Here is a 25737-nt window from a genome sequence, read left to right on the forward strand (position 1 = left end):
ACCTGGAGGGAGAAAATCAATTGCAGAGTCCAAGCAACTGCCAGGGCTGGGAATGTCTTAGATCCCATCCTGAGAGCTGTCCCCTCATCAAGCCCCACTCCTGACACTGGTGAACTTGACTAAGCCCATGTTTGTTTGTTTTTAAAAAATTACCAGGGGAAAAAATGAGAGCGTCAGCAGTCATGAGGACCCAGGGTTCCATTTCTTCACAAATGCCATCACCTGACCCCCGGTGACGTTGAAACAGGCATGGAGCTGTGTGGGCATGGACAAAGATAGGAGGGAAGTGGCCTGCATCTGGTTCTTGGGATTTCAGAGGTCACCCTGGCTGGTGTGGCTTAGTTGTTTGGGTTTCAGCCCAGGCACAAAAAGGTTGCCCATTCAATTCCCAGTCAAAGCACATGCCCTGATTTTGGGCTCGACCCCTTTCTCTCTCTCTCTCTCTCTTTCTCTCTCCAACAACAAAAAAATTAAATTAAATTAAATATCTTAAAAATAAAAAGAATATCAGACGTCTGTGGGGGCACTCTTCCCTCCCAATCAGATTCTCTGGTGAAGACACATCTTGACAACTCAGGGTCCTTTAAGGCCAACTAGCATGACTAACTCACAGCCTTGAGCAAAAGGAAGAATAGAGATTTCAGTCAGAAAGTCCTGCATTTGTATCCTGACCCAATCAATAAACACACATGAAGGAATAGATGAATGAATGATGAATGGTGGGCCAATGGGCTTTTCATCCCTGTTCCACAAGCCTTTCTCATACACTTCCTAGATGCCCAGCCTTGTCCTGCAAAAGACCAGGGCCCCAGAGAGGCCTCTGCCTAGTCTGGCCTCCAACAAGCTCTCATCCTGGTGAAGAAGACAGAGCCTGACACAGAAAATCCCACTTTCATGATTGCTCAGAGCAATAATAATAATAATAATAATAATAATAATAATAATAATAATAAATCATGAGGGAGGTATCGGAATAGAGTAAGTATGCCAGGGCCAAAAAGAAAGAGAGAGAGGAAGTAGAGTGCCAGGACGTTAGATGGTATGTGGCAGGTGACTGTTATCCGCTGACCAGGGAGGAAGTTGGGCTGAAAACTCAGATAATGAAGAGTAAAGGCTGGCTGATCCTGCTTCCCAGACCTTTTCACTTGTCTTGATTTCTTTTGTATACCTCCAGAGATGGGAGCTCACTCCCAAGGTAGATAGCATGGGCATGGACAACCGTCAAATGTTTAATGCAATGTGGTTTTTCAAGTAGTGATTGCCATAGGTAAAAGGGCTGAATGAGATTGTTTGGGGTTGGGGGGATGCCCTTGTGAGCTGAGCAGTCAGTCCCTGCCACAGGCTGTATCTGGAATCAGACCCACCTGAGTTCGAATCTCTGCCACTTATTGGCCTGATGACTTCATTTCTCCAAGTCTCAGTTTTCTTTTTCCTCTGAAATGACCCTAATAACAGCATCTACCTCATAGGTTCCTGCATGTATTCAATGAGCTAATGGGACAAAATGCAGGGCACACAGCAGGTGCAGAAGTATTTTGCTCTGCTCCAGGCCCATAATGCTCTGGGATGTGTCCCAAACACACTGTACTTTGCTAACTCTAAAACGTTGCACGTTCTCACTTCTGCACGTGCTCTTGCCCCACCACCCACACCTGGCAAACTCTGATACATCCCTCAAAACCCTAGCTACAAGATACCTTTCTTTCTTTTTTAAAAAATTGTTAACACTATTACAGATGTCCCCCGTTTTACAAAATACCTTTCTTTTCTCTGTTCAAGCCCTGACCTAGGGAGCTGGAAGCGTCAGGGCATGGTTCTGATTGGGCCTACTGTGATGTGACTCCCCGAGGGCAGGGATTCTGATTGGCACGTGGTAGGCATGGGTGGATAGATTGATGGATCAATGCAGACCCAAAAGTCGGCACCACCTCCCATGACTTCAAAGGGCCAGTAGGGGGCAGACAATGGACCGGAGGGGGACTTCCGGGCGGTGGTCAGCATTTCCGGGAAAGCCCCTTTAAGGGGCGGGGCCGGCAGGGCGGGCTCTCAGCGCCAGGGCGGTGCGAAGATGGCGGAGGCGGCAGCGACTGCGGCCGGGCCCCGGGTGGCTGAGGCGCCGAGCTCGCTGCTGCTTGTGGTGGGCGGCGAGTGCAGCTGCCCGGGGCTGCTGAACTACGTGCTGGAGGAGCTCGAACGAGGTGGGGCCGGAGTGGCGTGGCGGGGTGGGAGCGGCCAGGCCGGGGGCTGGAGGCCCGTGGGGTGGGGCGGCTGGGGGCGGAGAAGGGTTGCATCCAGGGATTTGGGGCCGAGAGCTCGGGGTGGGAGGCGGCAGAATCCAGGGGGGCGGGTGGATGGGCGGCCGGTGGCCTGTGCGGCGAGATCTTTGGGCTGGGGGCTCAGATCCCCTCAGGGTTAGGCGGACGGCACGGCTGCTCCGCCCAGACCCGGGTGCAGCCAGAGCAGGGGACGTGGCCTGGCTTTGGTAACCGTGCGATTGGGCAACCCCGGTAACGGCTCCGCTTCCCGCCTGCCGGGCCTGCCAAAGGGAGGGCGGTGTCGCCTCGAATCCCGGGTCTTAGCAGCCTGGATGAGGCCGAGCCGGGAGCCAGGGCCCACTTTCCTTAGCTCCAGGGGGAGCTGCTAATTGGGGTGTGGGCGGTTGCGGCTGCCAGTGGGATTTGGCACCAGGGGAGGTGAGTCATAGATGCACCTGCAAGGTTCAGTTCACCTGCAGCTACTTGGCACCCTGGCTGGCGTGATGCACCCCACCTGTAGTTGGAGGGCGTTCATCTCTCCAATCCGCGGGGCCTGGGCTCCATCGCCTGTGAAATGGGCGGCAGCACACGCGGTTCTCATTCTTGGACAATGTTCCCCCGCAGGGCACAAGGTGGAGAAGACTGGGGTGGGGGGGTAGGAGGGGTGTGGACCCAAGGTGAGTGAGGAGATGGAACCAGTTTTAAGCTTGCATGGTGTCAGGACAGTGCAGAAGGATGCAGTGGGCATAGAGGACCTGAAAGGGGGTGGTGTCCAGACAATGGGAACAGCTGGTGCCAAGGCCCAGAGGTGAAAATATGCCTGGTAGTGGGAAGGAGCAATGAGACAGGTGGTGGGGGTGGGGCAAATGCTGGAGGGGAGGAGATTACTGAGATGAACAAGAAGCAGGGGCAGTTGAGGGGAGGGGGCTGACTTCCCACCTCCATTCCCCTCCCCGCCACTAGGCCTCCAGTCTTGGGACATTGACCCTGGCATCTGCAGCCTGGATGAGCAGCTCAAGATCTTTGTGTCCCGGCACTCGGCCACCTTCTCCAGCATCGTGAAAGGTGAGGCTGGAGACCCTGTGTGCCCCAGCTGCTCCCCTTTTGTGTTCATTGGGCAATGCCTCAACAACAGTTAAAATACACCTGACCTCTGCTCAGTGTGGAGCAGGGGTGGGTCCTGAGCCAGAGGTTTCTATACCTTGGTCATCAACAGCCCACGAGGCAGATCCTTGTGCTTTTGTCCCCATTTGACAGATGAGGCAGCTGAGGTGTGGGGGGCAGGGAGACCTCTGACAAGGGGGCTTTAGTGGAGAAGCATCTGGGGCTGCTGTGCCAGGTGGAGGGAAGGGCCCAGGCAAAGGGACAAGACATTTGGAAAGTGAGGGGCTGCTGGGCAGGCCTGGAGGATGGTTTGTGGACTTCATATTGTAGAGAACGTGTCTGGTTCATGCCTGTGACCCCTGCACAGGGTTGGGTACATAGTAGGTACTCAGTAGATGCGGAGCTGATAAAAGAGCAGGGTCTAAGAGGGAGTTGAGATGCCTGAGCAAGTCCCACATAGCCTGTGGCTCCTTGGAGATCCTGTGGTGATTCCAGGTTAAGGGAGCAGCTGCTGGTCGGGCCTGGTGTTGCCTGTAGCTTCCCCACCTCAGCCTGCCCTGCAGCCAGCCCCTTGAGTCACCTCCAGGCTGCTATGGGAGGGGAAGGAAGTGACTCGTAGTTTCATTGTCCTGGCAGTTCTGGTGGCTTCCTGACCCCTCATGGGATGGGGGTACTGGAAATCCTGTTGGCCCTGTGTGACCTCAGGGGCCACTTCCCCTCTCTGTGCCTTGATTTCCCCACCTGAATGAGGCAATATCCAAGTGTGTGACCCTGGAGGGTCCTTGCCTCTCTATCTTCCGGGCCTAATGCTCCATATTGGAAGCACATCCGGACTCCATGAGACAGTTTAGGGTTGGATCCCAGAATTAACCCCACTCCTCTCTCTTGGCTCATGAGGCTTCCCTGTCCTCAGCTCCCTCCTGCTGCCCCTCATCCAGCCCCACATGCCACTTTCTCATCCTCCTATAGTCCTGCCTCAGGGTCCATGTTGTTCCCTCGTGGCCCTCCCTGGGCTCGGCTCCTTGTCTATAAAATGGGGGTGACGATGGCATCCCCCACAGAGCTGACAGCTGTGAATTGGGCCTCAAGCAGCAGTGGCCTTGCTGTCCCTGCTGTTTCCAATGGGAGGCCTGCTGAGGTAGGCTTCCTGTTCTTGCCTCATCCTGACCTGTGGCACTACCATGTAGGCCAGCTCTGCTGGGCTGGGATTCCCCGGAAACAGATCCTGGAGGGACTTGTGGCTGCCTGGGGTCACACAGGGAGGCAGGGTTTGACCCCGGACAGCCCGACTCTGTGCATGTGGCCCAGCTCCAAACTCACAGGGTCCAATTCCCACACAGGCCAGCGCAGCCTGCACCTCCGAGGAGACGCTCTGGATATCCTGGTCCTCCTGAACCCATCAGACAAGTCCCTATGTGATGAGGTAGGACCAGCCAGCTCCTGGGGGGTGTGGGCTCTGGAGACTGACACCATCCCCCATCCTGTGTTCTTGACTTCGTGCTGCCTGAAATCCTCTTCTCAGCATCCAGCAGCAGGGCCCTTGCCCCTCAGAAGCCTTCCCCACCCCATGGCTCCAGCTATAATTTATTCTCTCCGCATGGGGGATGATGGGAGCAGGTGGGATCAGAAAGGCTAGAGTTTGGGAGGAAGGAATGGGATAGGGAATGTCTGGAGATGGGTAGGGCCTGATGGATGTTTGCATTTTGTGTTCCCTCTGGCTGGGTCCTAGTAGTTGTCTGAATTGATTTCTTAATACTTCTAGCTCGTGGATGTCTGTATCCTTCTCTCCAATATCTATGAGAAGATGTACAAGATAGAGCCCCAGGGCACTCCTGTAGAGACCCTTGCACAGGTTGATTCCTCGAATCAAAATGCTCCCTCTAGGAAACAGCTAGCTCCGTGGCTCTGGGGCTGGACCATAGAGAGAGGTGGGCTTGAGGGAGCCCTGAAAGGGTAGAGAGGGCTTTTAGGAGGAGGTGGCACTGGAGCCAGGCTTTGTAGGATGAGCAGGAGTCTGGGGGGTGAGGAGGACATAGATTTAGGGTTGGGGGTCACCCAAGGCGAGTGCTGGTTATGTCGCTGTGCAGAATAGGGTCTGTCTTAACAGTCTCTCCCTCCCTCAGCTCCGGAACCTTCTCATAGACCCTGCCCCTCACAAGCTTCTGGTGCTGGCTGGGCCCTGCCTGGAGGAGACAGGGGAGCTGCTGCTCCAGACTGGGGGCTTCTCACCCCGCCACTTCCTCCAGGTTCTGAGGGACAAAGAGGTAAGCTGCCTCCTCCCCCTCTTGCCTCCCCCAGCTCTGCATCCTGGCTTGTTTCCATTGGGCTGTGTGGCCCCTGTGACTTGCTGTCTGGAGCCCCATCCCCTCCTCTGGAAGAATGATGGTGACAAGTATCCCTCCTGTTGTCAGGGTGTAGTCCCATCACCCACTACCGTGAATAGTTCAAGAGGGTACCTGTGGATTACAGGCATCCCAGAAGCCTCAAGTGGCACCCCAGATTCCCTTCTGGAATCCTTAGTCTGGGTGGGGCATATGAGCAAAAACACCTCTGAAAACTGTATGTTCACATTTGTAGTGAGTGATGTAACCATGATAAGAGAAGAACCAGTGAGAGGGCAGGGAAGGCCTCCCTGGAGGGAACAGCAAGTGCAAAGGCCCTGAGGCAAGGAGAGTGAGAGAGGCAGGAGGGAGGGAGGGGGGCAAGGGGTGAGAAGGACTGGGGGAGGCCTGGATTTTGTCTTGAGGGTGACAGGTGACCCTCGCAGCCACAGGGGGCAGGACAGTGGTGTCCTTGCTCAGTTTTTTCAAGGTACTGGGCGTTGCCTGGCTCCAGGTGGCCCCTTAACCATTTCCCCCCTCTGCAGATCCGGGATCTCCTGGCTTCTGCGCCCCCATCTGCAGACCCGCCCAAGCTCACCATCACCTGCCCAACCTTTGGCGACTGGGCCCAGCTGGCACCTGAAGTGCCTGGCCTCCAGGGCGGGCTCCGGCTGCGGCTGAACCCCCCAGTGCAGCGGCCGGCCTCCGAGGGCCTGCGTGAGTTCCTGGAGTATGTGGCCGAGTCACTGGAGTTGCCGTCCCCCTTTGAGCTGCTTGAGCCACCAGCATCCGTGGGCTTCCTCAGGCTAGCCCGGCCTTGCTGCTACATCTTCCCTGGTGGCCTTGGGGACGCTGCCTTCTTCGCCGTTAATGGCTTCACTATGTTGGTCAACGGCGGCTCGAACCCCAAGTCGAGCTTCTGGAAGCTGGTGCGGCACCTGGACCGTGTGGACGCTGTGCTGGTGACGCATGCGGGCGCTGACAGCCTTCCGGGCCTCAACAGCCTGCTGCGGCGCAAGCTGGCAGAGCAGGAGGAGGCAGCAACCGGTGGGGGCTCTGGGGATGACAGGCTGCGCAGACTCGTCTCCCCCAGCCTGGGTGTTGTGTTCCTCAACGCCCGCGGGGCCACCTCTCGTCTAGTGCGTGGTGAGGATGAGGCGGAGTTGGCCCGAAGCCTTCTGGCTCGGCTGGGCATAGAGCCTCTGCCCCTGAGCCGTGGGCTGACGCCGACCGAGCCCACTGTACTCTTCCAGAAGATGGGTGTTGGCCGACTGGACATGTACGTGCTGCACCCGCCCTCAGCTGGTGCTGAGCGCACACTGGCCTCCGTGTGTGCCCTGCTGGTGTGGCATCCCACGGGCCCCACTGAGAAGGTAGTGCGCGTGCTATTCCCTGGCTGCACACCACCTGCTCGCCTCCTAGACGGCCTAGTCCGCCTGCAACACTTGGGCTTTTTGCGGGAGCCCGTGGTGACCCCCCAAGACCTGACAGGGCCTAGGCGCACTGAGAGCAAGGAAAGTGTGGGCTCCCGGGACAGCGTGAGGAGAGAGGGCCGGACTTCGGTGCCTGCCAGGCCTGCCCAGGAGCGCTCTGGGGTGGCCCGGAAGGAGCCACCACGATCTGAGGCCTCTCGCAGGGCTGAGAAGGAAGCTAGACACCCCGGGGAGGTGAAGAAGGACCCCAAGCCAAGTGCCCCTCGGACCCAGCCCAGGGAGTTGTCCCGGGCATCCTCTACTGTGGTCAGTGGCAAGAAGGCAGGTGCCCAGGCAGCCCCCAAGCCCCGAAGAGCACCCAACAATCACCGCCCGGGTGTCCCATTGGTGGGGAATGGGCCCCACAGCCCCCCCAGCTTCCGGTGTGGAGAGGCCAGTCCCTCCATAGAGGCCTGCAGCTCTCCTGTCCCCCAGCTGGTGGCCACTCCCAGCCAGGGGAGCAGCCTGGAGCTGGGGCTGAGCCCCACAGGGGAGGACAGTAGCAGCCTAAAGACTCAGGAGCAGCTGGTAGCCAGTTGCACCACCCCGCCCTGCACCCCCTCGCCAGCTGGAGCTCCCCAGGGCCCAGCTGAGGGTAGTAGGCAGCTGTCACTGAGCCCACTGCGGGGTGGGGAGGCCGGGCCAGATGGCTCCCCCACGGTGACCACACCTTCCCTGCCGGCTGAGGTGGGCTCTCCACACTCCACAGAGGTGGACGAGTCCCTGTCCGTCTCCTTTGAGCAGGTGCTGCCACCGCCCCCTGTTCCCATGAGTGAGGCAGGGCTGAGCCTCCCGCTTCGAGGCCCCCGGGTGCGGCGCTCAGCCTCCCCACATGACGTGGACCTGTGCTTAGTGTCGCCCTGTGAGTTTGAGCACCGCAAGATGGTGCCCGTGGCGCCGGCCCCCACATCCCCTGGTAGCTCCAATGACAGCAGCGCCCGGTCCCAGGAGCGGGCAGGTGCTCTGGGAGCTGAGGAAACGCCGCCTACGTCTGTCAGCGAATCCCTTCCCACGCTGTCTGACTCAGACCCCCTGCCTGCTGCCCCTGGCACTGCAGACTCAGATGAGGACATGGAGGGCTTTGGGGTCCCTCGTCACAACCAGCTGCCCAACCCCCTCAAGGTTCCCCCACCGCTGCCAACCCCACCCAACATCTGCATGGTGGACCCAGAGCTGCTGCCTCCCGAACAGGCCCGGCTGACAGAGAGCCTCAGCCGTACCCGGAAGTCCCTGGCTCGCCCCACCTCCAGTACTGCCAACTCCAAATCCACTCCAGTGATCGCTGCCAAGACCAAGGGACTGGCTGGTAGGGACCGGGCCAGTCGGCCACTCAGCGCCCGGAGCGAGCCCAGTGACAAGGGAGGTCGGGCACCCCTGTCCAGAAAGCCCTCAGTCCCCAAGATGACCCTTCGGGGCCCATCTGGTAAGTACCTGGGAGCTGGAAACCTGCATTGGGTTACCAGCCCAAGTTCTATTCCTAATGCTGTGTGGCCTTAGTCACCCTGGCCACCCTCTCTGAGCCTCAGTTTCCTCTATAAAATGGGGGCGCACTGGTGATCCCAGTTGCTCAATGGAAACATACAGTGAGCACATCTGCTAGTAGCCACAGTGCCACAGTGAGGGAAAAGAAACAGGTGACGGTAATAGTGTATTTTACATAACCATTTGTGTTGAGGTTCTTAAGACCAGGCCCAGATTAATGATTGGCTAGGAGGACACAACTCTTAGTATGCAGCACACAGAGCAGGAGCTGCAGAGGGAAAAGACGGGTTGGGGACTACTCCCCGCTCCCCCCTCCATCTGCGACCCTGTCCACAGGCTTTCTAGAGTCCTCTCCCAGTGGGATCCTGGACCATATGCTTAACTCCTGAGAAGCAAGCTGTGATGACAGGGGAGATGTGGCTGCCACTGGGAAGGCCCATTAGAGACTCAGCCGTGAGGTTTCAGCTGGGGGCTCATCACATCAGTATCTTCGTCTGGCTTGTACCATAGTTCCAGACTCCTCAGAAAGGGGGAAGCCAGTGGTCATCTTAAGCCACGTTACTATATGAACGGTGTTCGTTTACGGAATGTTGGAGCTCTTTGGAAATATGTTCCCAGGTGCCAGCCCAGGCCTTCCTAAGGATAGTAGTCTCGAGCCTGCTGTGCTAACCTTTTCCAGTTTTCTTTCATTGTGATGAGATACAGAACATGACATTTACCACCTTAACCATTTTGAAGTGTCCAGTTCAGTGGCAGTAAGTACATTCACATTGCTGTGCAGCCAGCACCACCATACATTTCCAGAACTTCATCTTGCAAAACTGAGACTATCCCCATTAAGCACTAACTCCCCATTCCCCCTCCCCCAGCCCCTGGCATCCACCATCTTTTCTGTCTCTGGATCTGACCCCATTAGGGGTCTCATAGAAGTGGAATCACAGTGTTTATTTTTTTGGTGACTGGCTTATTTCACTTAACATAATGCCCTCATGGCTCATCCATGTTGTAGTATATGTCAGAATGTCCTTTTTTTTTTTTTTTTTTTTTTTGTTAATCATCCAATGACATTTTTTCCATTGCCTTTTTAAAAAAATATATTTTATTGATTTTTTACAGAAAGGAAGGGAGAGGGATAGAGAGTTAGAAACATCGATCAGCTGCCTCATGCACACCTCCTACTGGGGATGTGCCTGCAACCAAGGGACATGCCCTTGACTGGAATCGAACCTGGGACCTTTCAATCCACAGACCGATGCTCTATCCCCTGAGCCAAACCGGTTAGGGCTCCATTGCTTTTTTAGAGAGAGTGGAAGGGAAGGATGGAGGGGGAGGGAGGGAGAGAGAGAGAAATGGGATTTAACCTGCAACCTAGGTATGTGCCCTTAACCAGGAATCAAATCCACAACCCTGTGGTGTGCGGGCCAACGTTCTAACCACTAAGAGACATGTGCCAAGGCAGAATTTCCTTCCTTTTTAAGGCTGAATAATATTCCATTGTCCAGATGGACTGACCACATTTTGTTTATTTATTCGTTCATGGACACTTGGGTTGCTTCCACCTTTTGGCTGCTATAAATAATGCCGCTATGAACATAGATAAACATCTCTTCGAAGACCCTGCTTTAAGTTCTCTGAGATAAATACAGAAGTGGAATTGCTGGATCATGTGATGATTCTGTTTAATTTTTTGAGGAACCTCCATATTGTTTTCTATAGAGACGCCACCATTGTACATTTCCACTAACAGTATACAAGGGTTCTAACTTCTTTCCTTGTTTTTGAGCATATTTGTAAAGGGCTCAGCACAGTTCTGGGCAGATAGCACTCCACAAAAATGCCCTCTTATTTTTTTAGATAGAGAAGCATTGATTTGTTGTTATACTTATTTATGCATTCATTGGTTGCTTCTTGTATGTGCCCTGACCAGTGGTCGAACCCCCAACCTTGGTTTATTGGGATGAAACCCCAACCAACTAAGCTACCCAGCCATGGACACAAGGGTTCCAATTTTTCCACATCCTTATCAACACTTATTTTCTGCATTTAAGAAGCAAAAACTTTTTTAACTTGGATTGCACACAGCTCCCAGTTGCCCACTGGGCAGGCTCCTTCCCCGCAGGCCATTCTTTATATATTTTTTCCAACAATTTATTGTAGGAAGATTGGGTCAGAACGGAAAGTAACCCCAGTCTGCACAGATAATCGCTGCTAGACCAGTTACAGTAAATATTTTGTAGTATAGCTGAACTAATGATGGACAAGACAAAAGGACCATGCCTTCTGGTGGTCTTATGATGGATACTTACTTACAGTTAACACCAGTTTGATATTTATCTCAGTTGCTGTGCCATTCTGGCCTTTTACTGCTAGGAATCTTTATGGTTACATTATATAAACTTATCAAACACAGCTGGTCATTAATTATGAGGCTTTGGTGCTGGCTGAGGCTAGTTTGGTCAGGTTCAAAACATGGAAGTTTTAAAGAAATCAGGGGCGCACACAAAAATGAAATCAGCTTTGTTTACATCTATAAAGAGAAAGTTTTGGAAGCTGCCTTAGACACCAAATAGAGGATTTTAAACTCATAATAAAATTAATGCAGCCCTGACAGGTTTGGCTCAGTGGATGGAGCGTCGGCCTGCGGACTCGGGGGGTCCCAGGTTCGGTTCCAGTCGGTGGCATGTTCCTTGGTTGCGGGCACATCCCCAGTGGGAGGTGTGCTGGAGGCAGCTGATTGATGTTTCTCTCTCATCGATGTTTCTGACTGTCTATCCCTCTCCCTTCCTCTCTGTAGAAGATCAATAAAATATATTTTTTAAAAAAATTAATGCAGAATCAGAACAGTTTACAGTCTGTACAATTAATACTTTATCACTTCAAGTAAAATGGAGAAGCTCTACAACTGTATAGATCCTTTTATCCTCCTCCTTTTATACTGTAGTTGTTATATGAGCTATGTCTATTTGGTACATTGAAACCTGACCAGATACTGTTACAATTTTTGCTCTCAATAACATATATTTAAAAGAACTTAATGTTTCTCTTCATTCCTTAAGTTTTCCTCTGCTATTATTTCCCTTCAGTCTAAAAAACTTTCTTGAGCATTTCTCATAGCACAGGTGTGCTAACAGTGCTCTTCATTTTCCTTCATCTGAGAATAGTTTTTACTTTGCCTTCATCCCTGTGTATATTTTCTCTAGATGTAGTTATTTTCTTTTGGCACTTTGCTGTTTTTTGTTTGTTTGTTTGTTTGTTTTTATAGTAGCCATCCTGATGGGTGTGAGGTGGTATCTCGTGGTTTTGATTTGCACTTCCTGATGATTAGCAGTGTTGAACATCTTTTTATCTCTTGTTGACTGTTTATATATCTTTAGAGAAATGTCTACAAAGTCCTTTGCCATTTTTTAATAGAGTTGTTTGTATTTTTTTATTGGGTTCTGTGAATTCTTTCTGTATTCTTGATATGAATCCCTTATGAGATATTATTTGCAATATTTTCTCCCATTCTGTGGGTTGCCTTTTGATTTCAGAGAGGAAGGGAAAGGGAGAGAGAGATAGAAACATAAATGATGAGAGAGAATCATTGGTTGGCTGCCTTCTGCATGTCCCCTACCGGGGTTCAAGCCCGCAACCTGGGCTTGTGCCCTGACCGGGATCTGAACCGTGACCTCCTGGTTCATAGGTCGATGCTCAACCACTGAGCCACCATGGCCAGGCCTGTGGGTTGCCTTTTTACTCTGTTGATAGTGTCCTTTGATGCACAAAAGTTTTTACTTTTTTTTCCTAACATAAAGTACAGTTTGTCTTTTTGTTTGTTGCCTATGTTTTTGGTGTCATATCCAAGAACTCATTGCCAAATCCAGTGTCAGAAAGCTTTTGCCTTATGTTTTCTTCTAAGAGTTTTATAGTCTTAGCTCTTAAATTCTCTTTGATCAATTTTGAGTTAATTTATTAATTGGTTTGAGAGATAGAGAGAAAGACATCAATTTTTTTCTTCCACTTATTTATGCATTCATTGGTTGATTCTTGTATTTGCCCTGACTGGACAATTATCCACCAGGAGGTTATGGTCCCTTTGTCTTATCCATTATTAGTAGTTCAGCTATACTATAAAATGAACTGAGCTACCTGGCCAGGACTGAGTTAATTTTTAAATACTGGAGGCCCAGTGCATGAAATTCGTGCACAGGTACAGTCCCTAGGCCTGGCCTGCGATCAGGGCCATCTTCCCTGGCTGCCGGCAGCTGGCCCCACCCCCTACCGCCACCCACCCCCGGTTCCCATTCCCCTTCAGGCAATTGGAGCGTGCTGGCTGGGGGTAGGGACCAAGAGGTTGGCCATTCCTGCCTGTTCACCGGCCCTGCCCCCAACTGCCGGTCACCCTCTGTGTGGGGTGACCGGTGGGGCGGGAGCCTTGGCCTGGTGCAGCCCACATCTGCCACCACCCACCCCCAGTTCCCCGTTCCCCTTCTGGCAATTGGAGCCTGCCAGCCAGCAGCAGCTCATGCATCGAGTGTCTGCCCCCTGGTGGTCAGTGCGTGTCATAGTGATTGGTTGTTCCGCTGTTCGGTCGATTTGCATATTGGCCTTTTATTATATAGGATGGTGCTAAACAAGGGTTCAGCTTCATTCTTTTGCATGTGGAAAGCCATGTTTTCCAACACCATTTGTTGAAAAGCCTATTCTGTCCGCCACTGAATAGTCTTGGCATCCTTATCAAAAATCATTTGATCATGCCCATCCGGTGTGACTCAGTAGTTGAATGTCAACCTGTGAACCAAGAGGTCGCTGTTTGGTTCCCAGTCAGGGCACATGCCCAGTTGCGGGCTTGATTCCCAGTGGGGGTCATGCAGGAGGCAGCAGATTAATGATTCTTTCTCATCATTGATGTTTCTATCTCTCCCTCTCCCTTCCTTTCTGAAATCAATAAATATATATATATATATATATACACATATATATATATATATATATATATATTTTTTTAATTCATTTGGCCATATACATGAGGGTTCATTTTGGGCTCTTTATTCTAGTCCACTGATTTTAAAAAAATATATGTTTTTATTGATTTGAGAATGAGAGGAAGTGAGGGAGGAGGGGGAGAGAGAGAGAGAGTGAAACAGTGTGAGAGAGAAACATCAATTCATTGCTTTCTGTACGCACCCCAACCAGGAATTGAATCCGCAATCTGGGTATGTTCAAACCAGTGACTTTTTGGTGCATGGGACAACACCCAACCAACTGAGCCACACTGGCCAAGGCTCCATTGATTATTTCTTATCTTACTCACTTGAGTCTTCTCTATTTTGTTCTAAGCCCATCTAAAGATTTATCAATTTTGGTCTAAGCTCATCTAAAGATTTGTCAATTTTGGTCCTGCTGGTGTGCTCAGTGGTTAGAGTGCTGGCCCATAATCTTGGTTTCAGTTCCTTGCTTATTATTACCTTGAATATTTCATGCCATCCCTTCTGATGTAGAGTTTCTGATGAAAAAAATCAGCTGATAGCCTTATGGGAGTTCCTTTGTAGGTAACATTGCTTTTCTCTTGCTGCCTTTAAGATTCTTTTTTTGTTTTTACTTTTTGGCATTTTAATTATGATGTGTCTGGGTGTGGGCCTGTTTGGGTTCTTCTTGCTTTTGGGACTCTCTGTGTCTCCTGGACTTGTGTGACTTTTTCCTTCATCAGGTTAGGCAAGTTTTTTGCCATTATTTCTTCAAACATGTTTTCTAGCCCTTGCTCACTTTCTTCACCTTCTGGTACTCCTATGATGTGAATATAGTTACATTTCATATTGTCCCACAGCTCCCTTAAGCGGTCCTCCTGTTTTTTAATTGTTTTTTTTTTTTCTTTTTGGTTCTCTGATTGATTTTTTTCTACCCTGTCTTCTTATTCACTGATCTGATCCTTAGCTTCTCCTAATCTGCTGTGTATTGCTTCCAATGTGTTCTTTATTAGTGCTATGTCATACCTCATTTCCAACTGGTCCTTTTTCATAGTTACTATATCTTTTCTCATGCTGTTGAGCATCCTTGCCATCATTATTCTGAACTCTATATCTGATAAGTTTCTTTTCTCCATTTTATTTAGTTCATCTTCTGGAGAATTCTATTGTTCTTTCACTTGGGGGTTGTTTTTTTGCCTTCCCATTTTGGCTGCCTGTTTGGGTTTGTGTCATGTATTAGGTAGATCTGTGACAACTTCCAATCTCTAGTGCAGGACAATGTCAGATGCTCTTTGTGACTGGCCTTGAGTACCCTATTTGGAGCTATCAGCAATCCACAGCTTGTGGCTCCCTCTGCTGGAGCTGGGTGCCTTTGGAAAGGACCAAGATGTGCACCAAGGTCTGCTTTTCCTAGCCCCAGATCCAGAATTAGATTAGGCAAAGACTCAAAGCCTCCAGAAACCCACCTCTGCCTGCATTCTGATTATTATCAGTCTTGATTAGCCTCAGGCTATCGACCACAGGGTAGGGCGAGAGGTTTTTCAACATTGTGGGGCAATTGCTCCCTCCCCACTGGGAAAAAGCTACCTGGATGATAAAGGTCTGCTGGAGAAAATGTCCTCTGCAGTATGGGGGAATGACTCAGCACAGGAAACTGGGGCAGCTGCCTTCTGAGCTCAAATCCCAGAGCCCACAACCCTGGATTCTGCTCACACAGCTCTAGTCCACTCTGCCCTCCCTCTGTCAGAGCCCAGTGTGAGTGGCTACACACAAAATTTTGTGTTGGCCCTTTAAGAAGGTACCTGCATTTCCAGCCATCTCTCTTAGGCAAACAACCATCCTACTTTTCACAGTCAGATGTTGTGTAGGCACCTTTCTCAGTTCTCATGCTCTGGGCTAGTGGACCCAGCTTGGGGTTTGGGGCCCAGAGTTCTCAATGGGAATCACCCACAGCTGAGATATACCTCTGGAGCTTCAGGTGCTGTCTGTGGGAGCTCAGCCAGCCCTTTGCACCTCTGCACTTCCTACCAGTCTCTATGTGGTCACCACTTTCCATCCTTGGTTATCAGGGTTCTCTCCAGCGAGTCTTCAGTTGATTATTCAGGATGGTTTTCTGTATTTTAGTTGTTATTCCATGTTGGTCCTGGGAGCATGTCAGTATAGCTTCCACTTACTCTACTGCCATTTTGGAAGCTCCAAGATATTATTTTTCAGTATAAGCTTTTGAAATGTAAGATTATAGCTATAAAATTCCCTTTTAACACCACTTTCTCTCAGATTCTCTCTTTGTCTTTGTTTTCAAGAGTTTATGTGTCTCAGTGTGGGTCTCTGAGTTCATTGTACTTGGAGTTCATTAAGCTTCTTGGATGTTTATGTTTGTGTCTTCCATCAAATATGGGAAATTTAGGACTATTCCTCTCCCCGCCCCCCCCCATATAATCTTTCTGCCCCTCTCTTCTCTCTCTGGGAATTCCATCATATATATGTTGTTCCTCTTTTTATTATTATTTTTTTTAATGTTTGTTTTTATTTTTAGAGAGGAAGGAAGAGGGAGAGAGAGAGATAGAAACATCAGTGATGAGAGAGAATCATTGATCGGCTGCCTCCTGCATACCCCACACTGAGAATCGAGCCCAAAACCTTGCATTTGCCCTGACTGTGAATCAAACCGTGACCTCCTGGTTCATAGGTCAATGCTCAACCACTGAACCATGTCGGCCAGACTATATTGGTCCTCTTGATGGTATTCCAGAGGTTTCTTAGACTCTATTCACTTTCTTCTTTTTTTTTTCTGTTCCTCAGATTCGGTAATTTCCATTATTCTATCATCAAGATCACTGGTTTTTTATTTTTTGTTTTTGTTTTGTTTTTGTGTGGGTTTTTTTGTTTTGTTTTGTTTTTTGCCTGTTCAAATCTTGAACAGAATCCCTCTAATGAAATTTTCATTTAAGCTATTATACTTTTTTTTCAGCTGCAGGATTTCTTTTTGGTTTATTTTTTTGTTTTCTATCTCCTTATTGATTTTCTATTTTGTTCATACACTGCGTTCTTGATTTTCGCCATGTCTTTAGTTCTTTGAGGATCTTTAACACAGTTGTTTTGTTTTGTTTTTTAATATATTTTATTGATTTTTTACAGAGAGGAAGAGAGAGGGACAGAGAGTTAGAAACATCGATGAGAGAGAAACATCGATCAGCTGCCTCCTGCACACTCCCTACCGGGTATGTGCCTGCAACCAAGGTACATGCCCCTGACTGGAATCGAACCTGGGACCCTTGAGTCTGCAGGCCGACGCTCTATCCACTGAGCCAAACCAGTCAGGGCTCACACAGTTGTTTTGAAGTCTTTATCAGTGTTGATTTTTGTTGATTTATTTTTTTCCTTTGAATGGTCTATACCAGGGGTGGGCAAACTTTTTGACTCGAGGGCCACAATGGGTTCTTAAACTGGACCGGAGGGCCGGAACAAAAGCATGGATGGAGTGTTTGTGTGAACTAATATAAATTCAAAGTAAAGGAGCGGAGGGGAGAGCAAGAGAACCCTCCGCTCTTTCGGCTCCGCGGGCCGGATAGAACAGCCGAACGGGCCGGATTCGGCCCGCGGGCCGTAGTTTGCCCACGGCTGGTCTATACTTTCCTCTTTCTTTGTGTGCCCTTTGATTTTTTTTTTAACTGGACATTTGAATGTAATAATGTGATAACTCTAGAAATCCAAATTTTCTCCTTCCCTGGGGCTTGCTGTGTCTTTTTGTGTGTTTCATTATTGTGGGCTCTCTCTGTGGTGGGGATCAGTCTGAGGTGTAAATGTAGTGTTGTCAGGTCTTTTCTCAGCCTCTGCCTTTCTCTGGGCTTGTGTGGTGGCTTTCTAGGTTCTCCTGTATATGTAGTTGCTTAAATATCTGGCTCCCAGAACTGGGGGCGGCGGGGATGTGCAGTCCTTTAAATTTCATGGAAGTTGCTTCAACTTGAGGCTACAATTCGGTTGTCCTCTGGGTGGGAAGAGGAACTCCTGGTGCTTCCCACTGCCCCATCTTCCTAGAATCCTCCAACTGTGTTAAAACTCTTTCCTGCATAGTACGGTATAAAGATGATGCTTCCACATGTAAACAACAAAATAGATTATTTGATAGTTCCTCTTCTCTGTTCTACTCTTAAGTTTTGGGCGCCTGGCATACATTTGGCACTCCCAACTCATGTTGGCTCACACCCACCACTTTGCAGTATCCACTGCATTGGTTAGCACAAGGCTAGATTACTTAGGGCGGGCTGGTGAGAAAGCAGTGATATGACAACAGTAATAACTGTAGCTTGTGTTTACTGAGCACCTGCTTGTGGGCTGGGCCCCATTTCAGGTACCTAGGGTCGTCCTTCCCTCCAGGAGCTGAGGGGTGTCCCTGGCTTCTCTCCCCTCATGGCCTGTCCTTGGCTGCTGGGCACCCTGGTCTCTTGAGTCTCTTCAAGCCTCAGCACCCACCTGAGCTGTCATCTCTTGTCTTTGGGCAGAGTCCAAGGGAGGCACCTGATGGGCCCCTGTGACCTTTGGCAGGTCAGGGGTTCCCAGCACAGGGAGAGGATGGCCCCTGCGGGTCTGTGGGTACCTGGAGGCTAGGGGTCATCTGAGGCTCTGTCTGCCAGGGCATTTGGCCTCTTTGAGAGGCCACAGTCTTGGCCACTCAGGGTTCTGCCCCTCCATGCTATATCAGCAAACGTGTCTTAAAGGGCCAGAGGGTAAACTTCAGCTTTGCAGACCAGACCATCTCTGTCTCAAACTCAGAGCATCTCAGTAAGTACCTGAACAGATATTCCAGTAAAACCATCTTTATAAAAGCAGATGGTTGCCATATTTAGCCTATAGGTCATTGCTTGCCCGGTCCCTCCTCTACCCCTATCCTCCTGCCTATGATCCCCCTCATCTTCTCTTTGCCCTCCAGTCTCCTGCTCCTCTCTCCCTTGCACTTTCCATAGCCACAGTAGCTTTCTCTTTCTAAGGCTCCATGCAGCATCCTCACCACCACAATCCCCAGTTCTGAGTGACAGATGCCATTTGCCCAAAGCCAGGAGTTTCATTTTATTTGCAACTGCCCAGCAGCCCTTTAGGCCCACACCCTGAGCTACACAACATTTATGTTCCTAAGACATCGAGCATCTGGTAGGCTTCCTGTGCCCAAGACCTCAACCAAGTGTTAGAATTCACTCATCCCAAAGTGGCAGCCCTGTCCTCCTTGCACAGGCTCTGGGTTCAGGGCTGTGGACGAGGCTCCAAGCACAGCTGCCCCAGTTCCATCCAGGCCTCCCTGTCCTGGGTCGTCTTCTTGCAACTCGATCCCTCCCACACCAGCTCTTGCTCTCTGTTGCCCCTGTGGGCAGGGATTTTTGTCTGTCTTGCCCACTACCATGTCTCCAGGATGTGGTGCCCAGGAGGGCCTGATAAATGTCCCCTGAGTAACTGAACAGATGGATGCTGCAGTAGCAGCGAACCTTCCAGGCATCAACTGCTTTTAGGGCTCAAGTGCTAAAAATCCCCTCTTCCCGAAAGCCCTCTGTAGTTGCCCCCTCCTTCTGGCCTGAAGGATGTCTGTGTCTGGGGACTGGCAAGGGAGGGTCCAGGCTCTGAGGAGGCAGCCAGGGATGTTTACAGAGTTCATTGAGTAACTGTCCTTGCCAGGGAGGGCTTGTCAACCAACCATAAAACAGTGAGATCAGGCCTATTGAGGAGAAGCACTCAGAGAGGTGCACATAGAGCTGGAAGCCTTGTCCCAAACCCTGAGACTCAGTCCCTTCCCAGACCCAAAAGCTCATGACTGACCCCATCCTTCCTTCCCACAGGGTCAGCCAGCAGCCGGCCAGGTGGGTTGGAGGCCTCACCTGGCTCCCCTGTCTACCTTGACCTGGCCTACTTGCCCAGCGGGGGCAGCATCTGCCTGTTAAATGAGGAGTTCTTTCGGCGGGTGCGCTCACTCTGCTATGTCATCAGCGGCCAGGACCAGCACAAGGAAGAGGGCATGCGGGCCGTCCTGGACGCACTGCTGGCTGGCAAGCAGCAGTGGGACCGTGACCTACAGGTGAGTGACCACCCTACGGCCTTAGGCAGTCTTGACACAGGGTGGGGTCAAGTATGTTCCTGTTGAACCTACACAGAGGTGGGATGGGGGGCTCGGAAATTTATCTGCATCCCCAAGGTCACAAGGAAAGGAGGGCAGGAGCCCTCCCCATCTCTCAGGTTGCTTTTCCTGTCACATCCATTTTCTCATTCCTCTGCTGCAACCTGAATGGGGACGCAGGGCAGGGCTGGTTTGATCACGTCTCCTGACCCCCAGTTCTTAGCCACCCCACTGTCATGAGAATCGGCCAGGAGGAACAGGTGGGGTGTGGCATCTACACAGTTGATAAAGAGGACTGGGTCCCCAAAGGAAGCCTTGAAACAGAGCATGAAGGGTGGGGCAAGTTTGGGGAGAGGGGAAAGCTTAGATACCTGGTTGCCCATCAGTATGTGAGTGTGAGACCCCTGACCTTGCACACAGCTTACAAAGCAGCCAGGAGGGAGAGTCTGGGTGAAGGGCACAACATGGGCAAAGGCCTGGAGGTGGGAGTGAGCCTGTTGTGTTCAAGGAGCTGCAGAGAGGCCCGGGTGAGCCTAGATTGGGAGGCACAGAGAGGGGTTCACAGAGCCATGGCCCGGTCTCCTGGGTTGTAAGAGGGTCCTTTGGGTGCTGTGGGATCAGAGGGACTTCAGGGACAGGCTGGCCGCTGGGGAGGCGGGGCACATGTGGTCAGAGAAGGGCGCCTCTGCTGCCCAGGGGCTGGGTCACGAGAGCAGAGCGTTCTCCCCTTCACTGCTCATCCATTTTTATTGCCCACAGGTGACCCTGATCCCCACCTTCGACTCAATGGCCATGCATGAGTGGTATGAGGAGACGCATGCCCAGCACCAGGCAATGGGCATCACGGTGCTGGGCAGTAACAGCACAGTGTCCATGCAGGACGAGGCCTTCCCTGCTTGCAAGGTGGAGTTCTAGTCCTGCCTTCACCCCTACACCTACCCCATCCCTCAGCCCAAATCTGCCACCATCCTGAGAATCACTGCATCAGAAATAAACCAAGTGCCCCACTCCACTGTGGCCTCGGTTCCTTCTGCCGACAGGAGACTTGATGGCACCTAGGACAGTCATCGCTACCATGTGGGTCCCCAGGTCAGGCATAGAAGAGGGCATGCCTCTCCAGTAATGATTGCTGGCAGTGGCACTTGCTGTTAACTGAAGCCTCCAGCCCACCCTGGCCACTGGTGAGGTTCCCATTTTACAGACAAGGGAGGCAGCTGCTGGAGCCCTGCCATGTAAACCAATCAGTGGCTGAGGTGAGGTTTGTGCCCCGGTCTCTGCTCCAAAGCCATGAAACAAAAGCTGCCCTCTGTTCCTGGAGAAATTTGGTGCTTAAAGGAGAATCTGAATCCAAAGGTGCAAATAGCAGCTCCTTGATGAGCCCCTGCCCTTGTCACTGCATGTACAGAAGCTCCTAGATAAAATTCTATATAATAAAAGGCTAATATGCAAATTGTCCCCTCGACCGGGAGTTCAACCGGGGGGGGGGCCAGCTGGCCAACCACCCACAGACCCTCCCCCTGGCTGACCCTGCTCCCTATCGCCCCCCACCACTCATCAGGGCAGGGCCGGCTTGACCCAACCTGTGCATGAATTCGTGCACCGGCCTCTAGTTTTAGATGAGACATCATCTGTAATGGGTTGAATGGTGACAAAAAAACATGTCAGAATCCTGGCTCCTGATATTTGTGAATGTGACTGGATGTGGAAAACGCACTTTACAGATGTAATTAAGTAAAGGGTCTTGAGATGAGATCATCCTAGATTAGGGTAGTTCTAAAGCCAATGACAAGTGTCCTTACAAAAGACAGAGGGGAGACCCAGACCCAGAGGAGAAAACAGTGCAGATGGAAGCAGAGATTGGAGTGATGCAGCCATAAGCTGAGGGACACCAGAGCCCCCAGAAGCTGGAAGAGGTGAGGAAGACTCCTCCCCTAGAACCTCCTGAAGAAACCAGCCCACTCACATCTGTTTCTTTAAACCCCCAAGTTGGTGATAGTTTGTAACAGCAGCCCACGCTTTTCTGCCTGAATCGCTGTGTGTGGTTGCGTATCTCATGGTACGGATTCCTTCCTCGGGCTGTCTCAGTGTCTCAGTTTGTTCAGGCTCCTATAAGATACCATGGATTGAGCAGTTTAAACAACAGACACGTAATTCTCATGGTCTGGAGGCTGGAAGTCAGATCAGGGTGCCAGCATAATGGGGTCCTGGCTTGCAGACAGTTGCCTCCTTGCTGTGTCCTCGCGTGGTAGGGGAGAGAGCAAATGCTCCTGGGTCCCCTGTAAAGGTATTAATCCCATCGCAAGGGCTCCACCCTCATGGCCTCATCGAACCATAGTGCCCTCTCAAAGTCCCTTCCTCCTAACCATGTCATTGGGGATTTGGGCTTCAACATAGGAATTTAGGGGGCACATCAGTCTACACTGAGTGGCCAGATTATTATCTCTGAACACATAATAATCTGGCCACTCAGTGTATCCTATATAATAAAGAGGTAATATGCAAATTGACTGTCATTCCAACACAAGATGGCTGCCCCCATGTGGTCAAAGTTGGCCACCACAAGATGGCCAGCAGGGGAGGGCAATTGGGGGCAACCAGGCCTGCAGGGGAAGGCAGTTGAGGGGAACCAGGCCTGCAGGGGAAGGCAGTTGGGGGGAACCAGGCCTGCAGGGGAGGGCAGTTGGGGGTGACCAGGCCAGCAGGGGAGGGCAGTTAGAGGTGACCAGGCCAGCAGGGGAGGGCATTTAGGGGCAATGGTGCAGGCAGGGGAGGGCAGTTAGGCATAGATCAGGCTGGCAGGGGAGTGGTTAGGGGGTGATCAGGCTGGCAGGCAGAAGTGGTTAGGGGCAATCAGGCAGGCAGGCAGGCGAGCTGTTGGGAACCAGCAGTCCTGGATTGTGAGAGGGATGTCCCTCAAGGGGTCCCAGATTGGAGAGGGTGCAGGCTGGGCTGAGGGACACCCCCCGCCCCACCCATGCACAAAATCTGTGCACGGGCCTCTAGTATATATATACTAGAGGCATGGGTGGGGTCCAGCCAGCCTGGCCAGGGGGAGGGGACATGGGCGGTTGGCCAGCCTATCTGCTGGTCGAACTCCTGGTTGAGGGGACAATTTGCATATTAGCCTTTTATTATATAGGATATACACTGGCCAGATTGTTATGCGCTCAGAGATCATAATAATCTGGCCACTCAGTGTATAGCAGTTAGGGATCAGAGTCACAGGGCGAGTGGCAGGTGTTGGAATCTCTACTTTGATTCTATTTTTATTTTAATAAGCTGGGGGGCAGGAGGCATTTAGGCTTTGGCCCTGGATACTTGGTGGATCTTTCCCTCCTTCCACATTTCAGACGTTGCTGTGTTTCTCATCACCCTCACTCAGCATCCCAACTTGACAACTTCCACCACCTCCAACATCAGGTGGCGAGACAGGAAGGGTCACATGGCCGTGAGTCGGGACCATCTCCTAAATGGCTTGCCCAGGAAGCATTTCATTGACTAAGGCAAGTCACATGACTGCCTAATTCTGGAGCTGAGCGACACTAAGCTCCTCCCTTGTACCTGGAAGGAAGAGAATCAGAAATCGTGGTGAAAATCATCTAGTAACCACTACCAAGTCCCCCCTGCCCCCTCAAAGAGAGTTTTGCCCTGGCAAACTTTCTGTAAAAAAAGCCAGGTAGATTTTTTGGCATCATGGGCCATACAGTCTGTCCACACCACCCAACTCTGCTGTTGTGACTGAACAGATGGAAATGGCTGCATTCCAATAAAACATTATTTACACAAGGCTAAGGCTGAGAGGTCCAGGGCATAACTGACCCTTTCCCATCTACATGCTAGAACAGCTTGCACCCTTCTGTCTCCTGTCTCCCAGTCTCTTCTGACAGCTGTCTGGCTCAGCCTCTGCAGGAGCAGCCACTAAAAATATCCCTGCAGCAGGGAAGCACCTGAGGGTGCTGGGCCTGCGCAGGAGCCAGATGTGTGCTCTTGGCCCAGGCACCCACTGTGCCACCTGCGAACCGGCAGCCCCTCGCTGATACCCTACCCCTGAGCTGCCTGAGCCAAAACCACCCTCCTGGGATTTCTCCTGTTGCTTCAACATCCAGATCCCGCCTCCAGGCCTGTGCACTTCCGGTGTCCTCTGCTTGGAATGCCACCATGCAGCCAGTCATCATTCAGCAGATGCTGCCCTCACAGGCCAAACAGTATTGAGAGGGGGAGCCAGACACTGGCGATCACAACCCACAGGGTTGGGGTGGAGGGGTGGCATACTGTGCCCAGAGGAGGCCCCCATGCCACCCCAGAATAAGGATGCAAAGGATCAAGCCACATTAGGGGAAATGAGCACGCCTGGGGAGGGACCCACAGAGGCAGAGGAACTGAGAGGAGACGTAACACTGAAGGCCCCAGAACAAGGGGCAGCTGCTGTGGGCCTGCAGCTGCCTGCATGCCCCACTGAGCAGTTGCAAGTTCCCCTTCTTGGGGCTGAGGGTGGGCCAAGCTGGGGAGCAGTGAGAAGACCAGGTTTGGGGCTCACAGATTGGAGGCACTGAGGAGGCAAGGGCATGGGGCTGGGGACCCAGGTCCCTGGTGGGGTGGGATTGAAGCACTTTTCTGGGGAGATGTGAGCTCTTGTGAGGCTGTGAGGGAGAAGGGAGGAGAGGATTCTCCTGGGAAAAGCAGCACAATAATCTCTCATCTTCCAAGCCCCACCTGCTAGGGCCCCTCTTCCAGGAAGCCCTCCCTGCGCTCTCTCATCCCACCTCCACCTCCACCCCCAGCCCAGGCACTCCTCTGGCTCCACCTGACCTACTCCTGTTTAAATGCCACCCTGTCCACCCTCTTGTGTTTCCTTCTAGTCCATAGCCTGGATTGCTCTGGGACAGGCACCTGCCTACACACAGTATGTAGCTTTACCTGCCTGGCACGTAGGTGCTCAGGAAGTGTTGGTTATATCCAGCTTGGCAACACTGCTGGGTGACCTTGTGAACGTTATTTAACCTCTCTGGGCACCCCGCCCCCATCTCAGAAATAAAAATATTGGCCTGTGAGCCTCCAGCTGAGGTGGTCTTGGGCTGTATGGGTGTTGACTGGACCTGAGTTTCCTTCTCTGGCCTGCTTAGCTCCAGGCATCCCCGATGGACCTGTTCTGCATCCTGTCCTCCTCATCACCACAGAATCTTCTGGGATCCAGGATCAGGGCAGGCGAGAGCTTTGCCTCTAGTGCACCTGGATCAAGTCAAGCTTCTGACATGTCTTCACTCTGTGACTTCAGAGGGTATCCTCTTGCCCACGAGCCAAGGTTTTGCCTGTAAAACAAGAGTTCTCTCCCTCTTCCCTACCTTGCCCCTGGCCCAGGCTTAAGGGAGGCAAGTGTGGGGAGTAGAATGCGGTTCAGACCCCACCTGACTCGTGTGGATGGTGCCAGGGCCCCCAAGGAGCGCCCCAGCATGTCAGGGGAGAGGGCTGAGCCTGACACAACACCCCAGTCTGTCCTGGAGTGGGAGGGGCCGTCAGCTCCCAGATAGGATTTGAGAACTAAGGTACCAGTCAGATGTGGAGCTGGAGGAAGGCAGAGGGAACAGCAGGAACAAAGGTCCTGGGACTGCTTTTGTTCAGACTGCAAAGAGGGGGCAGAGCTGGACTGCACAGGCACACAGGGCTATGGGGAGGGGCTGGAGTCTTGACTGAGAGTCCTGGGCAGTCAGGGGAGGTTTTTGGGCTGGAGAAGCAGATAAAGGGTTTCTATTAACAAAACAAGTCTAGTTGGTTTGCCTCATGGATAGGGACTGCAGGGTCCCGGGTTTGATTCCAGTCAAGGGCACATACCTGGGTTGCAGGCTTGATCCCCAGCGGGGTGCGTGTAGGAGGCAGCTGATCAATGATTCTCTCTCATCATTGATGTTTCTATCTCTCCCTCTCCTCTCCCTTCCTCTCTGAAATCAATAAAAATATATTTAAAACAACAACAACAACAAAACCCCATGTCTTGGCGTTAACCTCCTAAAGCCACTCTCTGTGCACCTGGAATGGAACAATGAAGCAAATGGAAGGTGG

General features: G+C 51.6%; 1 protein-coding gene across 4 annotated transcripts; it reads left to right on the plus strand.

Moving 5' to 3' along the window:
• The first annotated feature begins 1870 nt into the window (after positions 1–1870).
• MAP1S (microtubule associated protein 1S) lies at positions 1871–25639 on the plus strand. 4 transcript variants are annotated; one of them, XM_080672754.1, is made up of 8 exons: positions 2048–2198; positions 3219–3320; positions 4700–4782; positions 5483–5623; positions 6226–8575; positions 19406–19641; positions 20440–20583; positions 24804–25639. In XM_080672754.1, the coding sequence occupies exons 1-8, from the start codon at positions 2069–2071 to the stop codon at positions 24993–24995; spliced, it is 3378 nt and encodes a 1125-aa protein (XP_080528880.1). In that variant the 5' UTR covers positions 2048–2068; the 3' UTR covers positions 24996–25639. The 4 variants fall into 4 exon arrangements, with proteins under 4 accessions (XP_080528881.1, XP_080528880.1, XP_080528882.1 ...); XM_080672756.1 differs by lacking the exon at positions 24804–25639 and having other exon boundaries at positions 6226–7053; positions 8275–8575; positions 20440–20716; XM_080672757.1 differs by lacking the exon at positions 24804–25639 and having other exon boundaries at positions 6226–7053; positions 8344–8575; positions 20440–20716.
• The last annotated feature ends 98 nt before the right edge of the window (positions 25640–25737 follow it).

The sequence above is a fragment of the Plecotus auritus genome, assembly GCF_963455305.1.
Source record: "Plecotus auritus genome assembly, chromosome: 6".
Classification (NCBI taxonomy): Eukaryota; Metazoa; Chordata; class Mammalia; order Chiroptera; family Vespertilionidae; genus Plecotus; species Plecotus auritus.